The 26,274-nt window shown below is 30.8% G+C and overlaps 9 protein-coding genes across 9 annotated transcripts; 5 read left to right on the forward strand and 4 right to left on the reverse strand.

Annotated features, from left to right (window-relative positions):
- Positions 1-1,316: 1,316 nt before the first annotated feature.
- Positions 1,317-5,207, forward strand: STE6 (ATP-binding cassette a-factor transporter STE6; the record flags this gene model as incomplete). Its single annotated transcript, XM_004179295.1, has 1 exon — positions 1,317-5,207. One exon carries the CDS (start codon positions 1,317-1,319, stop codon positions 5,205-5,207), a length of 3,891 nt encoding a protein of 1,296 aa, XP_004179343.1.
- Positions 5,208-5,582: 375 nt separating this feature from the next.
- On the forward strand, positions 5,583-6,143 carry MOG1 (Ran GTPase-binding protein MOG1; the record flags this gene model as incomplete). Its single annotated transcript, XM_004179296.1, has 1 exon — positions 5,583-6,143. The coding sequence occupies one exon, from the start codon at positions 5,583-5,585 to the stop codon at positions 6,141-6,143; it is 561 nt and encodes a 186-aa protein (XP_004179344.1).
- A 389-nt stretch (positions 6,144-6,532) lies between these two features.
- Positions 6,533-7,738, forward strand: HOC1 (alpha-1,6-mannosyltransferase; the record flags this gene model as incomplete). The annotated part of the gene is made up of 1 exon (XM_004179297.1): positions 6,533-7,738. One exon carries the CDS (start codon positions 6,533-6,535, stop codon positions 7,736-7,738), a length of 1,206 nt encoding a protein of 401 aa, XP_004179345.1.
- Positions 7,739-9,305: 1,567 nt separating this feature from the next.
- Positions 9,306-10,496, reverse strand: CDC11 (septin CDC11; the record flags this gene model as incomplete). The annotated part of the gene is made up of 1 exon (XM_004179298.1): positions 9,306-10,496. One exon carries the CDS (start codon positions 10,494-10,496, stop codon positions 9,306-9,308), a length of 1,191 nt encoding a protein of 396 aa, XP_004179346.1.
- A 625-nt stretch (positions 10,497-11,121) lies between these two features.
- On the reverse strand, positions 11,122-12,159 carry TBLA0B10110 (aldo/keto reductase; the record flags this gene model as incomplete). The annotated part of the gene is made up of 1 exon (XM_004179299.1): positions 11,122-12,159. The coding sequence occupies one exon, from the start codon at positions 12,157-12,159 to the stop codon at positions 11,122-11,124; it is 1,038 nt and encodes a 345-aa protein (XP_004179347.1).
- Positions 12,160-14,859: 2,700 nt separating this feature from the next.
- On the reverse strand, positions 14,860-15,963 carry BIO2 (biotin synthase; the record flags this gene model as incomplete). The annotated part of the gene is made up of 1 exon (XM_004179300.1): positions 14,860-15,963. One exon carries the CDS (start codon positions 15,961-15,963, stop codon positions 14,860-14,862), a length of 1,104 nt encoding a protein of 367 aa, XP_004179348.1.
- An 835-nt stretch (positions 15,964-16,798) lies between these two features.
- Positions 16,799-17,713, forward strand: TBLA0B10130 (uncharacterized protein; the record flags this gene model as incomplete). The annotated part of the gene is made up of 1 exon (XM_004179301.1): positions 16,799-17,713. One exon carries the CDS (start codon positions 16,799-16,801, stop codon positions 17,711-17,713), a length of 915 nt encoding a protein of 304 aa, XP_004179349.1.
- Positions 17,714-17,991: 278 nt separating this feature from the next.
- On the reverse strand, positions 17,992-18,957 carry URA1 (dihydroorotate dehydrogenase; the record flags this gene model as incomplete). Its single annotated transcript, XM_004179302.1, has 1 exon — positions 17,992-18,957. The coding sequence occupies one exon, from the start codon at positions 18,955-18,957 to the stop codon at positions 17,992-17,994; it is 966 nt and encodes a 321-aa protein (XP_004179350.1).
- A 5,356-nt stretch (positions 18,958-24,313) lies between these two features.
- On the forward strand, positions 24,314-26,029 carry TBLA0B10150 (sugar porter family MFS transporter; the record flags this gene model as incomplete). The annotated part of the gene is made up of 1 exon (XM_004179303.1): positions 24,314-26,029. One exon carries the CDS (start codon positions 24,314-24,316, stop codon positions 26,027-26,029), a length of 1,716 nt encoding a protein of 571 aa, XP_004179351.1.
- Positions 26,030-26,274: the final 245 nt, after the last annotated feature.

Consider the following 26,274-nt stretch of genomic DNA (forward strand, 5'->3'; position numbering starts at 1 on the left):
GCATGCGCGTGGGCTGACGCGCAGGCAAATGGCTGGGGCCCTACACCCCGCCACCATCGCCCCCACACCACGAACACGCGCCCGTACATCCGTCTTGTACCGCCCGTGCATATTCCATGCGTCCGCCGGACTGAGCACGTGGTGTTTTTTGCATAGGGTTGGGTTTGTTAGGGTTGTAACAGTATATATCCAGGGTTGGGAATACTAGGGTTGTCTTGAATAGGGCTAGTGTCTGGTACTGATAGGGTTGGCTGTATTTGGGTTTGGTCATTGTTGATAAAAAATAACATATTTATTTTTATTATATTTAGTTTTTATTATTTAGTTTTGTGGCCTTTTTTGATTTGATTGATTGATCGATTTTGTTTATACATTTTCATAGACAAAACAAAGAAAGTTAAATTGAGGAAAAACCATTAGTCGGATCTATCGTGCTAACAACACATCAAATCTTATTGTTTGTTGTATTTATTTATTACAAAGTTTTATGAAGAGTGATAGAGTAAGAGAAAGCAAAATGAAGATTTTTATTTGTAAGTGATTCTATATGGTCTTATTGCAATTGATCAATTTCAATTGCTTGTATTTGTGTAATAATCTTAGACTCAAGCAATACATATTGGTACGAATTGTTCATAGATATTGTACAAAAATAAATCTATGCTTTTTTTTTTACTTCTTGCCATTGTTTATCCGAGCATATTCTCGATCAAAAAACAAAGCCATATAACAAGATGAATATATATATATATATGAGATCTGTTAAACGGAAACACAATTTGTAGGTACCATTAAACTTACACTTGATAACACCAGTAACTCTATGAACTATTCGATATACCTCTGTCTAAAGATGTTATGAGAAACATCAAGGTTATGGCAGTATAACCCGGCTTTTCAACCTCAACTTTTAAATTTCAATTAAACTCAAACTTAGAATACCTCAATTCTACAGCCTACGCCGGTTTCTATGCCATTCGGGCCTGTTTTACACGCGAATTACCGTTTTCGGTAAATTACATGATATTTGATATAGACAAAAATTTGTGACATAAATAGAGAAAGAAAGATGAAACATACTGATACTCAACATATAGAGATAAGGTATTTCCTCTATCTTTTTTTTTATTTGGGTACCAGTTACACTTCCTAACTTGAACTTGGGCATTCAAACTCTAAAATAAATATAGGTTAAAACCTCAGAAGTAATCATCTTTCCCATATATATACAGATAAAAATGATTTTATTAGCATATCTCGAAGATAACATTTTCCCTCCCATAGTAATGCCCTTACACTAATAATACCCTTTCTTAATGATACCTCTATTAAAGCAAAAAATATCCGCTTTGAAAAAAAAAGCAAGAATAAACATTTACATGCATATCAATTTCCATGATGATTATAAATTATTATTTTTAATATCACTTTCTACTCTAGCTAATGGGCTAGTTCCTACAATTTCATCAATATTAACGGGTAGAATCTTTGCCATTCTAAAGGATTTTGTTAATCCTGAATTATCTAAATCTCAAATCCATAATAAATTAACTTTAAATACTATGTCGATAATGATATTAGGCGTAGGCTGTTTCCCCATCATGTGGACTTGTATATCAACATGGATGTCTATTGGAGAAAGACAAGGTATAAAAGTACGAACCAAAATCTTAAATAACTATTTAACTCAATCAATGACTTGGTATGATTTAAATGAGCAATTACAAGGTGATTTTACTCAACTCCATAGATGTGTAGAAGAATTGAGATCTAGTTCTGCAGAAGCTTCTGCAGTTACTTTCCAAAATTGTATTGCTATCATTGCTCTAATAGCAACATCATTCTATTATTCATGGTCTTTAACTCTTATTATCTTATGCAGTACTCCAATTATATGCATTTTCTCTATTTGCTTTTCCATTATGATTCAAAAATTTGCAAATTTAGAAAATAATGAAACAACAGTTTCTGCTCAAATATTTACAGAAACTATTCAAAACATTCAATTAATTAAATTAAATAATCTTCAACTGAAAAAATTAATGAAATTTCAAACTTCGATATCCAAATGTAATAAATTTTTCATTCAAATGTGTCTTTATGTTTCATTAAATACTTCAATATTAAGAACATTGACTCTATTGATGTTTGTCCAAGGGTTTTGGTTTGGATCCACGATGATTAGAAAGGGCCATTTAAAAATCGATGAAGTAATCACCTGTTTCTCATCATGTTTATTATTAGGTTCAATTATTAGTAACACTTTACATCAAATAGTAGTTTTACAGAAAGGTGAAGTTGCTTTACAGAAAATAGTTGATTTTTTAGATGAAGCAGATGATCCCTTGGAAATTAATTCTGCTCCTATTACTTTGATTAATTCGAATATTTCTTTCCAAAATATTTCATTTGCTTATCCAAGTAGACCAAATGAAAATATCTTGAATCAAATTAATTTATATTTTCAAAACAGTGCCACTACTTTCATTGTGGGGAAATCCGGCTCTGGTAAATCAACGTTATCAAATCTTTTGTTAAAGTTTTATGAAACTTATAAAGGTGATATTCTGATTGATAATATTAATATCAAGAATTTAAATCAAAAAAATTTATTGGATAATATTATGATTGTAGAACAAAAATGCACTCTTTTCAACGATACAATAAGAAATAATATTTTATTTGGTGTATCCAATTTTACTAATCAATATGCATCTAACAGGCCAAACCTTAATGAGAGATTGAAAAATGCTTGCACTTTTGCATTATTAGACCATTTTCTAATAGATTTACCAAATGGGATAGACACTGTAATCGGTACTGGTGGAATAACTTTGAGTGGTGGACAGCAACAACGAGTAGCCCTTGCAAGAGCATATATGAGAGATCCACCAATACTTATACTAGATGAAGCTGTTTCAGCTCTAGATGTCAATATACGCGAGCTATTAATGAAAGCAATTAAATTGTGGAGATCAAATAAAACTACAATCATATTAACTCATGATTTGACTCAAATTGATAATGACGATTTTCTATATGTTATAAAACATGGCAGAATTATTGAACACGGCAAGAGAAAGGAACTTATTACAGATCCTAATACTGAATTTCACAAATTAGTTGCCATTCAAAATAATAATAACCTTAATGAAGATTTTGATTTGGAAACTGATACGTTTAATGGTTCACCAAGAGATGAAAAGAATTATATTGAAGTCGATTACGAAGCAGATACCCCTAAAGCTGAAAAGTATAGTAGTATATTCTACGAAGAAAATGACTATATTATTAACTTTTCTTCTCCAAGGAAAAAATCACAAAGATTTACTATAAGTGAATCAATTAAAGAAAGTTCCGAGTACCCAATAAGTAATAGTTCAATATTAACAGTGGAAGCTTCTATGGAACAAATAAAAAATGAACCATTTGAATTACTCCCAATTTTTAAGATTATTAAATTTATGTTAAAAACAACAAATCATAGAGTATATTTAGGCATTGGATTGATTTTTGCAATATTTGCCGGCGCTACAAACCCCATTTTCTCTTGGGCTTTTAGTTATCTTTTAGCTGGTATTGCTCCGACATTAAAAGACATAGGTTCAGTCCATTACTTAATCAAATGGTCATGTATTGTTATTGGAATCACAATAATTGATGGTATCTCAAATTTTTTTAAAGGATTTTTATTGGGAATTTGCAGCGAATATTGGATAATGGATTTAAGAGATAAATTTATGAAAGAAATTCTAAGGAAAAAAATACAATGGTTCTCAGATGAAAAATATCAAACTGCAGAGATGTCTGCATTAATATTAAATGATCTCCGTGATTTAAGATCTCTTGTTTCAGAGTTTATGAGTGCTATGGCAACATTTATAGTAGTCTCTTTATTTGGTTTAATTTGGGCACTAGTTACTGGTTGGAAGTTAGCTTTGGTTTGCATAGCAATGTTCCCATTGATAATTATATTTTCAGCTATTTATGGTGCTGTTTTGCAAAAATCTGAGACTGATTATAAATCATCTGTAGCAAACCTGGAAAATATAGAATTTGATATTGTTTCTAATATCAAAACAATAAAATCTTTACAATTGGAAGGCCATTTTTATCATAATTACAAGGTTGCCGAAACAAAACTAAAAAATGTAGCAACTAAAAGATCCATTTACACCGGTCTTGGGATTTCTATTACAAACACAATTACCATGTGTATTCAGGCCATATTATATTACTATGGGTTCAAGTTAATAATGGATGGCGAGTATACCGTTAAACAAATGTTTACAACTTTTACGTTACTTCTATTTACTGTGATGACTTGTAATAGCTTAGTAAATCAAATTCCAGACATGAGCAGGGGACAAAGAGCTGCTAGTTGGGTTTATTCTATTCTTCAACAGTCTGATGATACAAAAGAAGTCAATGATCCCAATTCTATTATTGTTGATAACAATACTATTTCGAATGATTTCCCTATTCTAGATATTAAAAATTTAACGTTTGCCTATGAATCTACACCATCAATCAAAGTGTTAGATGGCTTAACTTTAAAATTATTTCCGGGTGACAAGCTAGCAATTGCTGGTGAATCTGGCTGTGGTAAAACAACCTTATTATCACTGTTAGTAAAGTTTTATGATGTTGATCCAAATCAAATATATTTCAATGGTAAAGATATTTTGAACTATGAATTTGAATCCCTGAGAGATGCAATTGTAATTGTTGAACAAAAGCCAAGCGTCTTGAGTGGAAGTATACGTGATAATTTGTTAGGTAACAATAAGAGATTAATATCAGATTATGAATTATATGATGTTCTGAAACTGACTGGCATATTCGACTTTATTGAAACTCTCCCAAGTGGTATAGACACTATAATTGATACGACTCTCTTATCTGGCGGCCAAGCACAACGAATATGCATTGCTAGAGCATTATTAAGAAAGCCCAAGATTCTAATATTAGATGAATGCACATCTGCATTAGATGCAATGAGTGCAGACATCATTAATAATCTTGTTTCTAAAGAGCTAAATGGTGTTACAATTATCAGTATCACTCATAGTGAATCTATGATGACATCTTGCCAAAATGTCGCAGTTTTGAAAAATGGTAAAATTGTTGAGGTTGGCACCTATGACTCATTAGCTACTTCATCATCTCATCTAGGAAAACTATTATCAAAGATTAGGGAAGAATAAAAACATTCTCCTAAATTATTTCATGGACGATATTCACGACTATATATCTATATACCTATATATATATATTCACACATTCTTTTCAAGATATTTTAATAATATTCTTTCACAAAAATGCACCTTTATTACATACATACATATATATATATATATATATATATACTTGAAGTTTTCATTTCTAAATTATTGCATTACAAGCAGTTTAAAATGTCATAATAATTCCTATTTTCTACAATCCGAATGTGATTACAAATAAGCCCGTTAAAATTGAGGTTTAACATTGAATATGAAATTTTGACTTAATGAGAAAAGAAATAGAAGACATATACATATTGTGTAAACCTTATCAACTAATTGTTCCAATACTCAAGCTGAATGACCAAACCGGTTCAACTATATGGAGGTGCTATAACCACTGTTATGCCTGAAGGCTTTGTAGATGTGTCGATGATAAGAGAAGTTCCAGATACCCAAGAAGTTTATGTTAATAATCGCGAATCAAAAGAAACATTCACCGATGGACTAGGATATAATGAAAGTATTATCGTAGATCTTTTAGAACAGGTTACTAGCATGGATTTGAAGCTTGCCTTGGGTGAACATCTAGAAGATATTTTTCAATTAAATGGCTCGACAAAATATAAAGTGGAACAACTGAAACAGATAGATAATCATAATATTACTTGTATTGTATGGGAAGAAACTCACAAATCAGGTAAACAAGCACGTACAGAAATTGTAATGTCTTGTATAGGGCTTATTAGATTAGCAGAATTCACCACCGACGTTCTAGTTACCATGAATGTCCCATTATCAACAAGTGACGCTTCTACCATCGATTTGAAACATCTTCCCGCTCAAGTACGTGCAGCATATAAAATCCTACAAGAAATAGTTAAGAAATTTAAGGTTATAGACAAGTCTCTGTTTGCTTGATCTTCAAACAATTTAAATAATCTTTCGAGATCGAACATTTCATTCTATGTATATTAATTTATAAATGATATAAGCACTATGCATAATTTAATGATATTTAAATAGAATAACTGTTAACTTGTAGTTATATGAACTATGCCACTAATAGAAGTGTTTTTGACAATCAATTGATCGTTTCTGTAGTATGTTTGCGACGCTAGCTTGCTGACACTTTCTGTTATTCGGAAAGAAAACAAAAATAAAAACAGGAATATTGTATCTGAAAAAAAAAAGTTTAATTCACGAAAATGTTGTTATTTATATAGAAAAAAAACATTTATTTAGTTTTGCAGCAAACAGATAATATAAAACTCCAGAAGAGGTTATTACACAATATATAACATTCTGCTATGGTTAAGAAGCGTAATAATACGTTGAAGAAAGTCCTTTTCTCCACTGTATTGGGGGTTATAGGTTTATATTTCTTAGTGAGGTTTCTAAATAATTCAAAATCAACTGATTTACAGACGCTGTTACAGAATCTACCAAAAGAAGTTTCTCAAAGTATTAACAATGCTGCTTCAAAACAAAACTCTGATACAGATATAATTGCCAAATTCGATGCGTTGGCTAAGGAAATCAGATTGAATCAAGAGGAACAAATAAAACAATTAGACAAACAACGTCGCATATTTGAGAAAAAATTACAAGAATTAAAACAAGCACCAACTGGTGCTACATTACGTGAAAAATTAGCTACCATTTTTGAATATGATTCTAGTGCTAAATTTCCCGCATTTATTTGGCAGTTAACCAAAAATCTTCCACAACAAGACCAGGAAGATAATGATAACAACAACAATAATCAACTACCAGAAGAATTTAGAGTTTGGGATGATAAAAATCCTGGTTTTGTTCATGAAGTATTAGATGACAATATTATGATTGCCTTTGTACGTCATTTCTATGCCAATGTACCAGAAGTTATTGAAGCTTTTGAGACTTTACCTTCTACTATTTTAAAAATTGATTTCTTCAAATACTTGATTTTATTAGCACGAGGTGGGGTTTATGCTGATAAAGATACAATTCCTCTTCAACCAATACCAAACTGGATTCCAGAATCTGTTAGACCAAGTGATATTGGTTTAATAATTGGTGTTGAACATGATGCTTCATCAAAGGATTGGAAAAATATGTACGTTAGAAGGCTTCAATTTAGTACATGGGTTATTCAAGCTAAGCCTGGCCATCCGGTCATCAGAGAAGTTGTTTCAAGAATTACAGAAGCCACTTTACAACGTAAAAAGGATAATGATTTGAACGTAAACGTTAGAAACGATTTAAATATTATGAGTTGGACTGGGTCAGGTATCTGGACTGATGTTATATTTAGTTACTTTAACAATCCAATTCAAAGCAGCATTAACAGAAAAGTCACATGGAAAGAATTCCGTGCGATCTCCAGTGCGAAACAATTAAGTGATATATTAGTTTTCCCATCCTTTTCTTTCAATGCACCAGAACAAATGAGTGATGAAGATACGAATAAAGCCTTATATTTCACTATCCATAAGGCGGAAAAATCTTGGAAAGTGTTACCAAAGGTAGAATAAGATACACCTAATAGATATAAAAACAATTATCATATTGTTTTAAAAGGATTTCAACAAATATTCTCTAAACTGTATACTTATATAATATATACCCAGCATGTAATTTATCATTAATAAATTGACGTAATTCAAGATCTGTATTATTTATTTTGAATGATTATTGTTAACTTTAAATATATATATTGAAGAATTAACTGATATGATTTACTGAATCACGGTGACTAAATTGCGGTAAGTGGCTTGTACATTATAAGTCTTTAGACCTAGTTTAATTTTAATTTTAGTTAATTGAAATAAGATTCTTTAATATTTCTTTGTCTACAAGAATATCCGGAGTGGTCATTGCCATATACTACGTAAGAGCGCTGGATGCCTTTAATACGTACTGGCTCATCCAAGACATATTTACTAACATGATTTTAATAGATGATACACAATAATATTGATAATAAAAGTAAACTTCCCATAATAGCCTAGTTTGATATTTTTGTTTTTGCCATAAATTGGCAATTTTACTGACGACAAATTACTGTAACTTATTACTGCAAGAATAAAACAAAACGGTAAAACAATTCATCTTAGAATATTGATCAGAGTGGCGTCCAAGCTCTACTAAAAACTGGACTTTAAAGACTTTCCTCGTCACCTTTAAATTCTGTTGTCCCTATCTGGTTACTCATCATGTAAAACAATATTTGCAAATAATTGTAAAACCATTGAAAAATTTTACAAAATGTAATAATTATGCTAAAAAAATATATCACAAAACTAACTAGTTATACAATACATTTTTATTTTGGTAAATTATCACAATATAATTCGGATCTTTATTTTATTTTATATTTTCTTTTCTTTTTTTATTTTTCTTTGGATGATAATTTTTTTCTCTTTTCCATATTCATATTGCATTTCAAACATCTCTCTTATATAATAATTTTTTTTCTTACGAAATTTGGTAAAAAGATTAAAAGAATAAAAAAAAACATTCCTTTAGGAAAAGTAAAAAAAGCCTGATACGTAAAACTGGAAGAATCTTTTAGGGCTTGATAATTATATAAAAATTATAAAAAAAAAGTTTTCTGATGTTATTATTTAATGAAATAGATAGATATATTTAAATACATAAAGAAATAAGATAATATATTAATATAATAAGATAAGCAAATAATAATTAATTATTCAAGTTTTTTTTGTTTAAAATAACGCAACATAATACACCATAAATTACTTGTATAATACAAATGATATTTCAATTCATTTTTTTTATTTTTTTAGTTAACACAGGACTCGATGCAGTACTTGTTCTTGAAGCTAAACACTAGAGTATCTGAATGAAGGAATGAACTACAAATTAATATCCTCATAATAAATTAATTGAACAAATATACCGTCTATTTATTCATTTTTTATGGCTAAACCCTAAATTTATTATCTCTTTATAACTTGGTATTATTATTTATTTATTTTATTCTATTTTTTTTTTTATTTTTCATGATATGACGCTAGAAAATTAATTGTACAATATGTTACAAGTATGACTAAAAAAATTCATAACGATATTATTCACCTATTGGGAAAGATGCTCCTTTTCTAATCTTTGTTCAATCTGCCTCAATTCGTTTTCTCTTTCCAAAAGCTCTTTTCTTTTCATTAATAATTCTTGTTGAACCCTTTCTTCAAATGCCTTCAATCTTTCTTCTTCTAATTTGATTTGTTCCTCACGAGCTGTGTAAGTATCTTGCTTAGCGTTTTCGCCTCTTTCATGTGCTTGAGGAACACTTGGAGATGCAATTGCACTATTTCCACCATGATGAGCGTTGCGACCATTAGTATGATTAGAATTCTTCTTAGAATAATTTGGCGTGTCTCCTGATAAAGCTTCAGTTCTATAACGTTCATATAAAATTTCATGGGTGAATTCTTTCAAATCGCTTAGGTGTGATATTAATAGTGTATTTCTTAAAATAACAAAATCTGAAATATCTGCATCTTCAACATCTAATATACCCCAAGGATATTGCCTACCTCTAATTATAGTACCATCACCAATATCAAAAACGTCATTTGATCCAATAATTGAGAAAGGCAATAATGAACGCAAATAGGTATTTGTTTCATAATCATCATCATTTGCATCTTGTTCATCAAATGGAAAGTTATAAATTGGTAGACCGTATCTATCAATGTCTTCCATAATCATTTTTTTATTTAATTTCAATTCTTCTTGAGTTAATGAATCTGCTTTCGAAATAACAGGAATAATATTTACTAATGGGCCTAATTGTTTCATATATTCAACATCCATCTCTCTTAGACCATGTCCAGTTGGTGTAATTAAATATATACAGCAATGAACTCTACCATCCTTAAATCTTGGATTTCTTCTAACACGACTTTCTTCTAATAGAATTTCGTCATACTGGTGACGGATATAATCTGAGATTAATTCGAAGCATGACGAATTATCCAAAGAATCACCAAAGCCTGGGGTATCAATGATGTTCAATTGAATTTTAACACCTTCTTCATCTTCTAATTCAACAGTTTCTTCTCTCAATTGAACCTCAATCTCTGTAGATGTATCTGTGTGTAACATAACAGTAGTTGAAGTATCAACAACTTGCTGACCACATAAACTATTAATGAAAGTAGACCGACCACTACCGGATTGGCCCACAACCATTAAAGTAAAATTGATACCTCTTTTCAAATTCTTTCTTTTTCTTAGAGCACTTGATGCTTCAATAATACTACTCATATTGTAATGCAGTTGTTAGTTTTATATTTTTTATTTGGTAATTATTAATTATTAATTATTATTGGATAAAATATAATGTAATATTTTTTGTTTGTTATCTTTTATATTATCTATTAGAAACAAATCTGAATAAGCTGGTCCTTGATCAACAAGTAATTGCTTGATGGTGAATCTTTGTTTAATAGCCACAAGTATTAATTATTTCGAGAAAGAACCTAGAATTATTAAGAAGCTTAAATTTCCTTCTCTATAAACTGATTTGTATTTCTTTTTTTTTATTGTTTTCGTTTTTTCCTCTCCTTAGAGATCGATGTTGTGTTGATAGAATCTTTTGTTTTTCGTTTTCGTTTTCTGGAGAACCTCCTTGTGCCACAATGCCATGATGCGTCACAAATAGACTGTGCCGCTAAATAAGGAAATTTAATTATTAAAAATGTATGTGAGGAATACCTGTATTTAAAGGCAAAAAGTCCGATAGAGAAGAATGCTAAAAAAAAATAATCAACATATTTATATTTAAACTAGCTACAAATATGAGTATAAATAAGGTATATATCTTCATATATATACATAGCAGGAAGTCTAATTAAAGAAACAAAAAATACTACTAAAGTCACCACTCAAATTACATGAATAATGGTTTTGGCTTGTATGGTTCTTCTAAATATTTGACCTCTTCTTCAGTTAGTTCAACCTTTAAAGCTTCGAGGGCATCATCAATTCTTGATTCTTTATTTAAACCAACAATTGGAAAAGCATTTTTCTTGAATAACCAAGCTAAAGTAACAGTTGCCATCTTCAAGTTCTTTTTGTTGGCTAATTTATTCACACGGTCAATAATTTCCTTGTCTGCTTCAGAAAACTTATCTAGACTCATGGCTTTAATAACTAGATCAGTAGTTTGTCTTACACTTTTTTCGGTAATTGGCCTAGCTAAGAATCCCATCTGTAAAGGAGACCATGGCGTGATGGCAACATTATTTTTCTTACAGAAAGGTAACATTTCTCTTTCATCTTCTCTGTACAATAAATTATAACAAGTTTGCATGTTGACAAACTTATGCCATCCGTGCTTTTCTGCAATAAATTGATACTCTGCAAATTCAGTACCTAACATGGAGGAAGCTCCAATATACCTAGCATAACCCTGTTCAACAACGTCATTCAAAGCCCTCATTGTTTCTTCAAAAGGTGTTTCATGATCACAACGATGAATTTGATAGACATCGATATATGTCCCTAGTCTACGAACAGAATTTTTAGCTGCTTCTAAAATATGCTTTCTGGAAAGACCTTTTTGGTTAACCAAACGCAAATTTAATTCCTCATTGTTGCCGAACAATAGATCGGTCGGATTTAACTCGATTGTATCGTCAACTCTGTAAAAGACTTTGGTCATAATAACCACTGTTTCTCTTGGAATATTATAATGTTTTAAAAAACTACCCAAGATAGTTTCACTTAAACCATTGGCATAAGCATCTGCAGTATCAAATGTACGAATACCACGGTCATAAGCATACTTCAAAATCTTGTAAGCATCTTCCATCTCTTCAATTGCCCATTGCATATTTTTTTTATTGCCAAAAGTCATAGTACCAAAAATGAATGGAGAGATTTTTAGACCAGTGTTACCAAATTTAACTTGTTGAAATAATGACATATTTTTTCTCTTGCTTTATTTTGTAGGGAGGTGTTTTGACTAATGGTAAATATATTCTTCTAGAAGAAAGTTAAATATATTTGTTATTTCAGTATTTACTTCCTGCATCTGTAATAACTAGTTCTGGTTTCATGCAGTTTATATACAAATTTATTAATCTAGTTCTCTCATTTAGAAAATAAATTCCACATTCTAATATTCCTCATGCTTTCCAGAGTCATTTCGTAGTATCTTTAGAAAACTTATCTTTGAGCTGCAAATATTTAAGGCTGTACCTTGAATATGTTTTGAAAAAAAGTCCCAAACGTGATTCTTATAGTTACTTTTTAAATTGCTAATTTTTTTTATTAGAAAGTAAATGAGAGTTTATCATTTTAAATATTATGTCACGGCAAACTGTTCGGCCGATATATTTTTGCTATTCGGCCGAGTTCGATTGCATGTGTATTTTAATTTTCCTTTGTCTAAGCATTCTCCAGAGATGTGACAGTTACAGTCTTTGAAAGGAACACTTAATCAAATCTTCATAGTCACTAAATAGAGTTTGAATTTCACAGTTATTTAATTTTTCTTTTTAGTATTCTTCCTAATTGTTGAACAGTAGATCAGATCTTTACCAGGTTTTACACCTAGCTAGTAACTGGTAATGATTTCACTAATGTTATCGTGTCAGCTGTGTAAGAATGTGAAGCTAAAGCTACTCTACTTGTAAAGATAAATATTTCAACAGCGGAATTTATTTCTTTATAGAATTTTAATTAATACACCGTATATTGATGCAATCAGCAAAAATGTTGTATTAAGAGAACCTACTTTAAATTCAAGAATACATTGGCCATATCTAAGGTAACAAAATATAAAACACTTTTTAAGATTTGGCCTAAGTCTTGTTTCATAGACGACATAAAAAATATCATTGCAAGTTGTACATTAAACTCGACCTTCCTTCTCATTTTAGAATGAAACAATAAATCCTCTTACAAAGTTAATTATACTTGCTTACAAAAATATTATATAACAAGCTCAAACTATGTCTTATCCAGATACTATTTGATATATTGCTACTTTCAATCTTAGTGGTTGCCTACATCCAAAAAAAATTGCTGTTTCCTCAAAAGATATAGAAGGTCATGATATTAACATAGAAATCATAGCTTGTGAGGTTTACAACTCTGATACACATACCGTCTCTTCTAACTGGGGTTTATGCCCAGATAATCAAGTACTGTGCCATGCAATTGTTAGCCATGCTATTAAATTGGGTCCGAAATGTAATGCTGGATTTAAAATATGGTAAAGAGTGTTGGTGCATAGTTATTATCATGATTAGAGTGTGATCTCTGTAAGTATAACAAAGAAAGATTTTGTAATACATTTTCAGTTTGAACATATGCGGTCTCCTATCAAGATGGCTTAATCTCACAAGGAGGTTATACTTCACATATTATGTTGTATGTACATTTTATTTTTGCTATTCCAGATACATTACAAACTAACCTAGTTGTACCAATGATATGTAGACGGATCACAGTATTTTCTCTCTTATGAAGATGCATTGCCAAACTAATAGGTGCTAAAGTATACGCATTTTCTCGTGGTGAAGAGAGTGGACTCAATCAGATTAGGCACCGATTATAATTATTTAAATGGTTTTGAGTTAATTGACACCGAAGAACTTGCCATTATATGCGCCTCTTCATTAAGTTGAATACGACCCAATAAAATCGTTAAAACCATGAAGATTGGTGGTAGCATTCAATCCATTGCTATGCCATCTGCAGATAAAACTGTAGAGTTGAACATTCCGGTGTTGATATTGGTATTCGTACTATTCTCCAAAAGAATTTAATTATATGCTTAAACTCGCTACAAAGAAAAATATTAAACCATGGATCGAAGAGGTACAAATTGGTTAAAAGAATGTTAATGAAGCTTGAAAAAAAATTAGAAAAAGGCAACGTTAAATACTAATTTCACTTAACTGAATAAAAAAAGAGTTCACCCAAAATTAGTCATATGATATTTAATTGGATGCTTAAATACATATATATTTATATAAACATTTAATCTAATTTTATTATTTTTATTATAAAAGACTGTGTAATAAAACTTTTATTTTTTTTTATGAAATTGTCTATTCCATAGAGAATGATTCAAATTTTATTTAAGTTCAGAAGGCTGATCCAATTTTTTTTATTTTTCAAAAAATACCCAAAAATATTAGTTACCCCTAAAGGGTTTGAATAGAATTGAAAAAAAAATTTTAATAATTAACATAATTAAAGAGAACACTAACATTATCAAAATCATTTTAGGGTTAATATTTTGCACCTTCCTAAATAAACAATGAAATAATTACAACAATATATATGGAACTATATGAACTGTTTTTCTTGTCTTATAAGGCATTTTTTCTTGAATATTTTTGATCTGGGAATATCGTAAATGAGAGTTACAAAGTTTCTACATAAATGACAAAATATTTTTTTTGACAAGTATACGCACCATAGAAATATTGGTATAAGATATGTTGAGGTAAAATATCAAACTGTTGTTTCTAAAACGTGGCCATTACTTTTAGATTGAAGAATAGATCTAATATTTCCTCTTTGCAGATACACAGTACAGCTATAAACATCTACTAATAAGTTTAATCGAGCAATATAAAGTTATATATTTTAAAAGTCTTCAATAAACAATTTAGTTTCCTGGTAAATTGTACTTTTTAAATGCCTTCATTGGTTCTAAACCCCATTTCAATAACATTGCTTTATCTTCGTTCCACCCGTTACAAAATGTAGTTAGCATTTTCTTACCAGTAAAAATACTATTACAACCAGCCATAAAACAAAGAAATTGTTCATATTCTTTCATTGTATAACGCCCAGCTGCCAATCTTACAATTGAATTAGGCATGGCAATTCTTGCCGTTGCAATAACTCTAAGAATATCTTCAAATTCAAGTTTATTTGCTCCTGGTTTTTCTAACTCATCAACTATTCTTGTACCCTTTATAGGAACTAACCTATTAATTGGAACAGATTCTGGATGTGGCATCATATTAGAAAGGGAATACAGAAAGCCAATATGATCCTCCTTTGTTTCTCCTAATCCAAGAATACCTCCAGTGCATACACTAATTCCCGAGTCTTTCACTACTCTAATTGTTTTCAATCTATCATCATAAGATCTCGAGGTAATAACATTTTTATAATGCTCCCTTGAAGTATCAATATTATGATTGTAAGCTGTAAGTCCCGCAGCTTTTAATTGTTTGGCATGCTCATCATTTAGCATACCCAAAGTAACACATGTTTCTAATCCTAGATCATTAACTTTAGTCACCATTTCAGCAATCCTTTTTAAGGCACTTTTTCTACCATTCATATCTCTCCATGCTGCACCCAGACAAAATCTGGTTGATCCATTTTTTTTTGCTTCTTTAGCTTCAAGTAAAACTTCATCGATTGAAACAAGTTTTTCAGCTTTTAGACCCGTATTATTAGATGTTGACTGTGAACAATACTTACAGTCTTCACTACAGCCACCAGTTTTAATATTCATCAATGTACATAACTGCACTTTTGATGGGTCATAATATTTGCGATGTTGTAATTGAGCAGCGTATACCAATTCTAACAAAGGTGTATTATAAATTTCACTCAACTCCTGTTTAGACCAGTCATGTCTTATTGGTTTTGAAAGAGCCTCTTTCAAAACCAACCTGTGTCCAGCACTAATATTAAAAAGTCTATGATAAACATGAAATGGCCTTCTAGAGATCCTTGAAATCATTCCTGACATCGTAGAATTACTAAAAGTTCTTATATGAGGTATCTTAAAATTTTAGGTATTGGCTAAATGTAAAAAGAAATTTATCAAGAAATAACAAGAAAGCTTAAAAAAAAAGTCCTCCATTTTATAAGTCTTTAGAAAATTGAAGAAATAACTAGTATAAAATAGGAGAACAACTGTAACTGCTTTAGACTAATTGAGAAAAAAAAAATTTTTTTTACAATAAAGCTAGCTCTAATATTTTGAAAACAAAAAAAATAATAATCTAGCTAATGCTCAACCTAAACAGGAATTATATAGTAACAAAAACAGTATTGGCATATTATTATTTTGACATCAAACTATAGTTTTTAATGGATTATTTTACAAACTCCTATTCGAAAAAAATCTCAGTATATGCCATTAACAATAGGAGTACAACAACTGCATCCTGAAAGGAATATTTCCAAATAAGAGTGTAAGGTATAGAATTCTATGCATGACCTAAATTTTTTTTCTTGTTCGTTGAATCCAGCTTTAATAAAAAAACAGGCAGAATACAATTTGAATTGAAGATACGCGCTTAGAGTATCTGCCGTAGGAAAATTTGAGTCATTTTAAGATGAATTAACAAAAAAAAAAAAAATCGATATCAGGACAGAAGAAAAAAATATGACAATATAATTAAGAAAAAAAACTATTTACAACTCAATTATTTAATTGTATAATATATATATATATATATATATATATATATATATATATTAAAACAGAAAATCTATTTTTTTTCTAAATAGCCTGCTAAACATTATATAATGTCAAGGAATAAAAGTAATATAAGTGAAGACATAAAAGATATTATCAAATGTCAGATAATAAAGTATACCCATTACCCTTCCTTTGCCAATTTCTGGCAGGTGCAGGTGCCGGCATGTCAGAAACATTAGTAATGTATCCTCTTGATGTAGTAAAAACTAGGTTTCAATTACAAGAAACTAGGATACTTTCTTTAGGAAAAAATATCGAAAAAATCACTATGATGACCTGCTTATCGAAAATAATACGGAACGAGAGCATTAAACACCTTTATAAAGGCATGAGCTCTCCTATATTAATGGAAGTACCAAAACGTGCTGTGAAATTTTCATGTAATGATTTATTCCAAAATATATTAATGAAAAAAAGTCAAACAAGCAAAGCTAATGGTATAATTACTTTACTATCTGGTACTTTAGCAGGGTTATTTGAATCTTTTATTGTTGTCCCGTTTGAGCTAGTAAAAATTAGATTACAAGATGCAAACTCGAATTATAGATCCCCAAGCCATTGTTTAAGAAAAACGATTGAAAATGAAGGTATTACTTCATTGTACAAGGGGCTAGAAGCTACTGTTTGGAGAAATTCAATTTGGAATGCAAGCTATTTTGGATTGATTTACCAAGTAAAGAAACTGATGCCAACACAATCAACTAATGATAAAAGTGTAGGACGTAATTTCATTGCGGGTACTATTGCTGGCTGTATGAGCTGTTTTTTTAGTGTTCCTTTTGATGTTATAAAGACAAAAATTCAAGTTTCGAAGGTAAGTGGTTGTGTCCACAATTCAAATTGGGCTTTGCTATCAGTTTTCTTAATGTATAAAAAGTATGGTCTTAGAAGCATTTATAGAGGAATTATACCTATTATTTGTAGATATGGACCTGGAGGTGGACCACTATTAGTATCGTTTAATGGGTTTAGCGAGTTGTTTAAGAAAATACACCAACGTTTGAGTAACTAAAATAGATACAATTATGCAAGTGAAAAAGAATTAGACTCTTTGAGATGTGAAGCAGGTAATTGCAAAAGAAGATCAAAAAAAGGTTTGTTCATACAGAAAATATATCATCGGTTTTTCTATTTTCGTCTAGATCTATATATTCATAATTTTTAATATGTAACTATATAAAGTTATATCTCTGTTTTATTTTGGAACTAAAAAGTTTCATTAGTTATCTTATAAATAGTATATGCCAAATTCTTTTTGTGTACATGTTCGATTGTTGAACCTTTTTTTTTTCATAAGCTATTCAATTTACCACGGAATTCATCGATAGATTTGTACCCCTTTTTAGCCATTATATCTTTTAATTCCTTTTCAACACGATCGAAGATACTAATACCTTCTTTATGTAGCTCAGTGCCGATCTGTAATAAAGTAGCACCACATAATAAATGTTCGAAGGCGTCCTGACCGGTTCTAATACCACCTGTACCTATAATTTTAATATTTGGGTTCAAACGAGTATAGAAAGCACGAACATTAGCCAAGGCAGTAGGCTTAACATATTCACCACCTAAACCACCAAATCCATTTTTTGGTTTGATAACTACACTTTCACTTTCCACATCAATGTAAAGACCGTTACCTATACTATTAATTGAGTTAACATAAGTCAAAGGAAATTGGTTTAAAATATTAGACATTATTTCAAAATGAGCAAAATCAAAAAATGGAGGTAATTTAATACCCAAAGGTTTTTTGAAGAACGCAAAAACTTTTGTTAAAATTTCCTTTGTCAATTCGAAATCATAAGCAACTTGTGGTTTACCAGGTACATTTGGACATGATAGATTTAATTCAGTCACACCGCTAAAGCTGCTATCTTGTATTTTTTGTAATAGCTTAATATTTTCATCAACACTCATACCAGCAACAGAAAAGAAAATTACACCAGCGTTAGGGAAGTTTTCTTGACGTTTTAAAACATATTCTAGATAATAATCAATACCTTTATTTGGTAACCCCATAGAGTTGATACTACCTAATGGTACAGAGTAATACCGTGGTTCAGGGTTGCCAGCTCTTTCTATACTAGTGGCACTTTTAGTAATGAATGCACCGGCATTTGAGTTTGCCATTTCATCCAATTCTTTTGTAGTCATACAATGAACACCAGAAGCATTCATGAAAGGGTTAGATAATTTATGACCTAAAAAAGTGGTTTCTAATGAAACATCTGTGACTGTAGTAGAGTTAGCCATTTTAGATGTTGATCTGTCTTAAAATTGCAATATTTCAAAGATGTTTGTTGCAGTTAAGACATGATGAGGAATGGAATAAAATAGTGAAATTTATTTAAAGAATAATGATGTATCTCCAAAAAATGAACTGAATAAATAATGGTAGAATGTAAAAAAAATACTTTTTTCACAGAAGGAAAAAAAATTCGATGCCTTATATATTGCCAGATATTTTTCTAGCGGAAGAATGTCTTGATTACAATTTCCGTATTTGGCCTTATTAGAACCTTCTCGAGTCTTATTTGATGTTTGTTTTTACGAGACTCCACAACTAAATCTTATTAAAAATTTCATCAATTTTTCGCGAAGAGCATCGAAGAAAATCTCGTAGTAATATCCAAAATTGGTCTTGGTCTGACTCGGACTAGACATTCCGAAATATATGATGAGATTTGAGATAAAGATTGTAGTGCAGAAATATATCTGTCTGGAAGCATATTATTATATACAAAATTATATAAAAAAAAGGTTCCAGCACCTCAATATGTTATTACTTTAATACAGTTTTTAACCCCCATACGATATAAAGTTTTCCGAAACAACTTTAGGTATGCGATGTAAGACTGACACTTGTATAGATATAGGTATTTAAACATAGTTTTTGTCTAAGATACTTGCATTATTTCAATTTTTAAAAGAAGAAAGGAAAGTGTTCTCCTGAATCTCTTCTAACAAATGTAGAAAAAGTAATTTCTGATTTTATTTAATAAGAAGAACGGAGAGGAATGTAATACTGTTTTAATATCGTTTTTTGAAATATTAAGAGGGTTTTCGACCCTCACCACCTGGAAAGTTAAGTTATTTGTTTTAGGCTTAACGTGCAATTTCAAAGTTTAAAATATATGCTAATGAATTAAAAACGTTGTTGTGGAGCAATGTTCCTCGTATCCTTGTATATAGGGAAAGTTAGAGAGCTATCTTGGAAAAAATACTAAAAAAATTTAATGCTAAGAAATTCTTCTTTTTATGGTAAGATTAACTGTTTGTTTAACGCTTAGAATTATATACCTTTTCTATTAGTATATATCTGTTAGAAAAGCAAGTTTTATAAAATGCTTGTCTATGCGACTCAATTATATATATAGGTGTGCGTGTTCGCACTAATGTAGTTGTGAAAGTAACTTAAAGATATAGAATATGGCTATTTATATAAAATACAATCTTTTTTTTGGAGGACAAAAAAAGTCAAATTCTTTTGCTTAGCTCTTGATATGATTTTTCTGTTATTACTAAACAGATCACATTAAGTCCCGTTAAATATTAAAATGAAGATAATTAATACTTATTTTATTAGTCTACATAATAAAAAAGGTTTTTTTGTTAGGGTAAAGAGGAAAAAGTGTAATGATTGAGAAGGAATGAAGGCCCTTAACAAACATAAAGCCTAAATTATGATGACGCTGAGGTTGCTAGTTAGAAATTTAAACAGGGTTTGCTATCAAGGGTTATGGCTATGGAAAATAGCATATTCAGGCAAAAAATTAGAAATATATTAGTATACAAAGGTTGCAGTATGAAGATTAAAGAAATCTATTTTGTTTATTTGATAAACTTTGTGCAATGAAAAAAAAGGGTGTTATTTTTTTTATTGTAGCACATACAAAGTATAACGGAGTTTTATCACTTTCCTTTTTGAACGGTTCTTGTGACACATCTGGGACATTTGTATGATGTAGTAACTAAATTCCTTGAGATAGTTGTTGTGTCCAGAGCAGCTGTAAGCTGCAACGAAAATATGCTTAAAAGAAAGATTAATAATAAAGGTTTCATTTAAATTGATTTGTTAGACCCGATTACTTGGAAAATATGACGCAAAAGATAGTTTGGAAAGTGAATTCAAGGAATAACTGGACTCAGGGTATTTATATACAAGAGGTTCGTCAAATTACGGCTCAATTGAAGTAAAAACTATGCGACCAACTTTAAGAATTATAAATGTGATTGAGAGTGAAAGATGGCTTAGTATTGATACGGATGTTCGGATCTATACAGACCTTTAAAAGCTGGCGTTTGTATTATTCTCAACAAGACAGAACTAATGCAATAAAGAATTTTCCTGTGATGCATCAAGAAAGTGGATAATTGATATTTTCATACCTTCAAACAAATCTATTGCATATTCTTTGTTTCATCTCTTGAGGTTTAGAAATTACTCTCTTGAAGACTATAAGGCAGTATATGGGATTCTCAATCGAGTAAGATACATATGTACCTGTGTTTTCAAGAATGGCTAAAAATTACCGCCTCGGGCAATCTAAGCAAGTGATAAGATTGTCAGGCCCGAGATAAAGCATTTCACTCTAGTATAGAAGAAGTACACTAAAAAGAAAAAAAACATTAAATGTTTCAAGTTGACTATAGTATGATTAATTACAATAAATTAATAAATACTTTATGCATTGAAATTTTTTTATTTATCATCTCAATCATGTTTCTTTTCATGGTAATACATTACGTACCTACATATATAATTATACTTAAAACATGTTTTCTATAAAAAAAATGAAACTAAAGGTATTAAAACCCGGAACCAATCCCGATGATATGATGAATAAAAATTGAATAACAAAAATAAAATATTTATCTATTTTATATTATCTTATACTTATCTATGGTTTGTAACCATTGATATTTATTTGTAATTTAGAAAGCTGTAAAAACAGGCAATCCAAATATACCACAAATATACTAGATTTGAGAGATATTGCAGTACATATCAGCCCACTGACTAGAAATTTCTGTTCTTGTTATTCCTGCAGAAAATTATCAAAATTCGTTAAGGTTCAAAATTATTTGGAAGATATTCACATCATAATGTAACTAACCAGAATACTGCCAATAGCATCTGTATATTTGAATATTATATTTAAGTCTTAGGATTCTTAGTATTCTTAAAATTATTGGACTATGATGTTAACCAAACAGTGCTTCGTAATGGAATAAAAAATACTAAAAAATATTACATTAAGGTTCGAAACGAAGATAAAAAAACAGCAAAACTGACAGTTTCATCTCTTTACTAATATATATTGCAAAAGCTTTACAAGTGTTACCAAGTTATTCATCTAGAAAGTGTAACAAGTTGACCACTCAATTATTTGAAGTCCATCATGAGTGTAATTATTTTATATTATTCGTAGTAAATAGCTAGTTTACATCACCTCAGTTTTTTTTTGTAAAAAGTATAAAATCTTGTCAAAACTATTTGGATTGTTAGAAATCTGTTCAATTACGTCTTGGACACGAAATTGTGTTGCCTATACCTCTTGCATTAAACTTATCCCTCCGTCATCCCTGATTGCATTTTTGAACCTAAAATACAAATATAGAAAGCCACTCCTTCTTTACCATTAACCAAAATAAACTATATGACAAATGAGCTTCGTACTCTGAGGTAAATATTCTTTTTAAAAAATAATCTTCCAAACCTAAATAGTGTATGCCATATTGTATGATTCCATAATAAACAGCTGTTACAACCCAAACGATAGATTCCATATAAAAAACATTTCAAAATGAGTAATAGCTCACAGCCCATAAGATAAATATTAGAATCAGCAAAAAATCAACTTTAAGTTCATTATGTAACATTATTTATAAACGGCTACTTTTTTTTGTTCTTTTTCAAAAAGAACAAAATAATCACCGTAGATCACGACACTAAGGTGAGTGCTTATTTCCACTAATTTTTTTTCAGGACAAGGTTCATGGGGTTTGTGGAAAAGCACTATCCCTGGTGAACTAGATTTCAAAATAAAAGAAAAATAAACTACCTCTAATAACTACGAGACAAGTAAATCTAGTATTCTGCGCATGTGAATTATGAGACCTAGTCCGATTATACCTTTTACCGGACTTTCTAAAATCGATTTGTAACGACCAGTTATTACTCAGAAAGTTGAGAATATTTTATACTAGTCCATACTTCCAGAAATACAATAATATTTAATTAGGAGCCTTGAAAGGCACGTGTAATGATGTTTTTAAAAGTAATGCACAGATCTTTTCAAGACTTCAACTAGGAAACCTAAATGAAGTTTCTGACCGCACCTTGATATTTTTAATTAATAAATATTATTTTGGGTCACCAAAAAATTACTAATAATAAAATATTTCGAATATTACAATTAACTGAATATACAAAAAATGATTGGAGCATACCATTAATTCTGGAATCCTGGATTTGGCGCTAGGATCTAATTAAAGTTTTAGATAAAAAGGCAACAAAAACGACCGGGTTCGGACGCGAATACTCTCACGATATCGGAAGGAGTAACCCGATATTGTCACCCTCTAAAAATTAAGACGTGAAAATATCGTATCGAATATGCGGAGAGTATTTCTTGGAGAGTGACGTAATTACCTGTGGTTTTAGTTACATCAGCCGAGGGACATAATTACCAGGGACTGATAGGAATGAATCTTGATGATTAATATCGGAGGTTTATAAGAGAGGAATAGTGTGGAAAGAGTAAATACGAATTTTTTGTTGACGGAGTCTAAAGTACCTAGAAGAAATCTCGTTTTTGAATTTCAACAGTAAGGCAACCATTACCCAAAGCAAATGCTGAAGTTCACTTTACACTATCTTCGTAGATAAAAAGGTTATAGCTTGACTAAGTTAGAAGCAATCATTCCCCGGACTGGTAGGTATGTAGTAAGTTATAACAACTCGGGAATACAGGCACATAGGTAATTTCCAAGGAGTGGCTGACACATTAGTATTTTTGTAGAGAATATTGAACGACACTTTTTGAGTGTGGGGTATCCCATGTTTTTATGAATATCTTGGCACATACTGATGGAAGGAGGTCCGCAAGAATTGAGAATCGCGGCTGGAAAAACTTTCTTTGGGAAATGAGCTATGCAAATTTGCGAGTATCACCTATTACTGAGACGAATAGCTACGATGCCTACTATCATAGCAAGGAAATAGGTTATATGATGTCCCTCTAATGGGATATTCTTGTTTAGTCACCTCATATTCATATTGAGCCGTATAACAGGAAAAAAAGTATTCCATTGAACTTCATTCCGATGTTGATTGTTTTTGTAATTTGAATGAAAAAATATCTCACTGCAATGCCCTAGAACATGATTAGTCTTACAGATTTCTCATTGGATTTTAATTTCCAATGAACCTTTAAGAAATATAAAACACATGTATTTTGATAATTTTTTTAATATTTGCATGCGCTTCTCCCTTCTTGCTTGTATAAATAAATAAGTTATCAACAAGTCATATTAATCTGCTGGATTAAACATTGATATAAAAAAATATAAATCTATTTAAAATAATTATCCTATATAATTAAAAATGTCTGGTGTTGTCAATAGTGAAAAGCCAATACCTGATTATATGGGTGTTGTAAATACGGACACTGAATCAAGTGATTCACAAAAAGAAGATAGCCTTAAACAAAAGTTCAGCGCGGATAATTTTTCTGGAGATGAGAAGTCTCCTCATGCCATTGATATCCCAAAGAAACCACCATCTGATTATATCACTGTTTGTTTAAACTGTATTATGATTGCTTTTGGTGGATTTATGATGGGCTGGGATATTGGTACTATTGGTGGTTTCATTGCTCAACCAGATTTTAAAAGAAGATTTGGTTCTACAAATAAGTATGGTGAACATTATTTATCAAAGGCTAGGACGGGGCTATTGGTTTCCATTTTTAATATCGGGTGTGCCATTGGTTCTGTCACTTTAGGTAATATTGGCGATATCTATGGCCGCCGTCTAGGTTTAATTATTGCCACTATAATTTTTGTTGCCGGTGTTGTTATAGAAATAGCCTCTATTGACAAATGGTACCAATATTTCATTGGTAGAATTATATCTGGAGTTGGTATGGGAGTTGTCGTTATTTTGTCTCCTATGCTAATTTCAGAAGTATCTCCAAAGGAGCTGAGAGGTGCTATGGTTTCTAGTTTTCAGTTAATGATTACACTAGGTATGTTCTTGGGTGATTGTACTGAATATGGTACTAAGAAGTATTCCAATTCTACTCAATGGAGAGTTGGTCTAGGTCTACAATTTGCCTGGAGTTTATGTATGGTTGGTGGCATGCTGTTTGTCCCTGAATCTCCAAGATTCTTGGTTGAAAAAGGCAAAATTGAAGAAGCAAAACGTTCGGTGGCCATTTCAAATAAACTGAATGCTACAGATCCCGCTGTAATTGCTGAAGTGGAGGAAATTCAAGTTGCTGTTGAGCAGAGAAGAGCTGAAGGTGAGGCTGGATGGAGTGAAGTTTTTGACTCTAGAACTAAGGTTTTACAAAGAGTTATTATAGGTATTATGATTATGGCTCTGCAACAGCTGTCAGGTGCCAACTATTTCTTCTACTATGGTACCACTGTTTTCAAGTCTGTTGGTCTGGAAGATGGTTTTGAAGCTGCCATTATTTTTGGTGTTATTAACTTTTTTTCTACTTTTGTATCATTGTATCTGATTGATAGATTCGGTAGAAGAACATGTTTATTATGGGGTGCAGCAGGTATGATTTGCTGTATGGTTATCTTTGCCTCAGTTGGTGTGACAAGACTATGGCCAAAGGGTAAAAGTGCTGGCATTTCATCCAAGGGTGCTGGTGACTGTATGATTGTCTTCAGTTGTTTCTTTATCCTATGTTTTGGCGCTTCTTGGGCTCCAGTTCCGTTTGTCATTATTTCTGAATCTTTCCCAGTAAAGATAAAATCCAAAGGTATGGCTTTGGCAATTGTCTCAAATCAAATCTGGACATTTTGTATTGGCTTTTTCACCCCTTTCATCACAGGTTCTATCAATTTCTACTATGGCTATGTTTTCTTGGGCTGTTTAGTATTTGCTTGGTTTTATGTTTTCTTCTTTGTCCCAGAAACCAAAGGTTTACACTTGGAAGAGGTTAACATTATGTGGGAAGAAGGTACTTTACCATGGAAATCAGCTAATTGGGTCCCACCATCACAGAGGAATGCAGACTATGATGTTAATGCAATGGCCAACGATGACTCTCCAGCATGGAAGAAGATTTTCGGTAAGCAATAATATAATCTTTTCTTTTTCCTTTGCATCAACACTACACTTTGATATTTTACATATGTTCTTCAGATACACTATTGTTTTTTTTCTGAGGTTTAATACATTAGCATATAATCTCTATTTCATTTTCATTATTTTGTACGAATTATTTTGATGTTTCTTATCCTTTTTACTTGCACTCTTTTTTTACTTTATATATTTTAGCTTTATATTCTTTTAATAAAATCATTATTTAAGTATTACTTTGTATG

Source organism: Henningerozyma blattae, chromosome 2 (genome assembly GCF_000315915.1).
Source record: "Henningerozyma blattae CBS 6284 chromosome 2, complete genome".
Lineage (NCBI taxonomy): Eukaryota > Fungi > Ascomycota > Saccharomycetes > Saccharomycetales > Saccharomycetaceae > Henningerozyma > Henningerozyma blattae.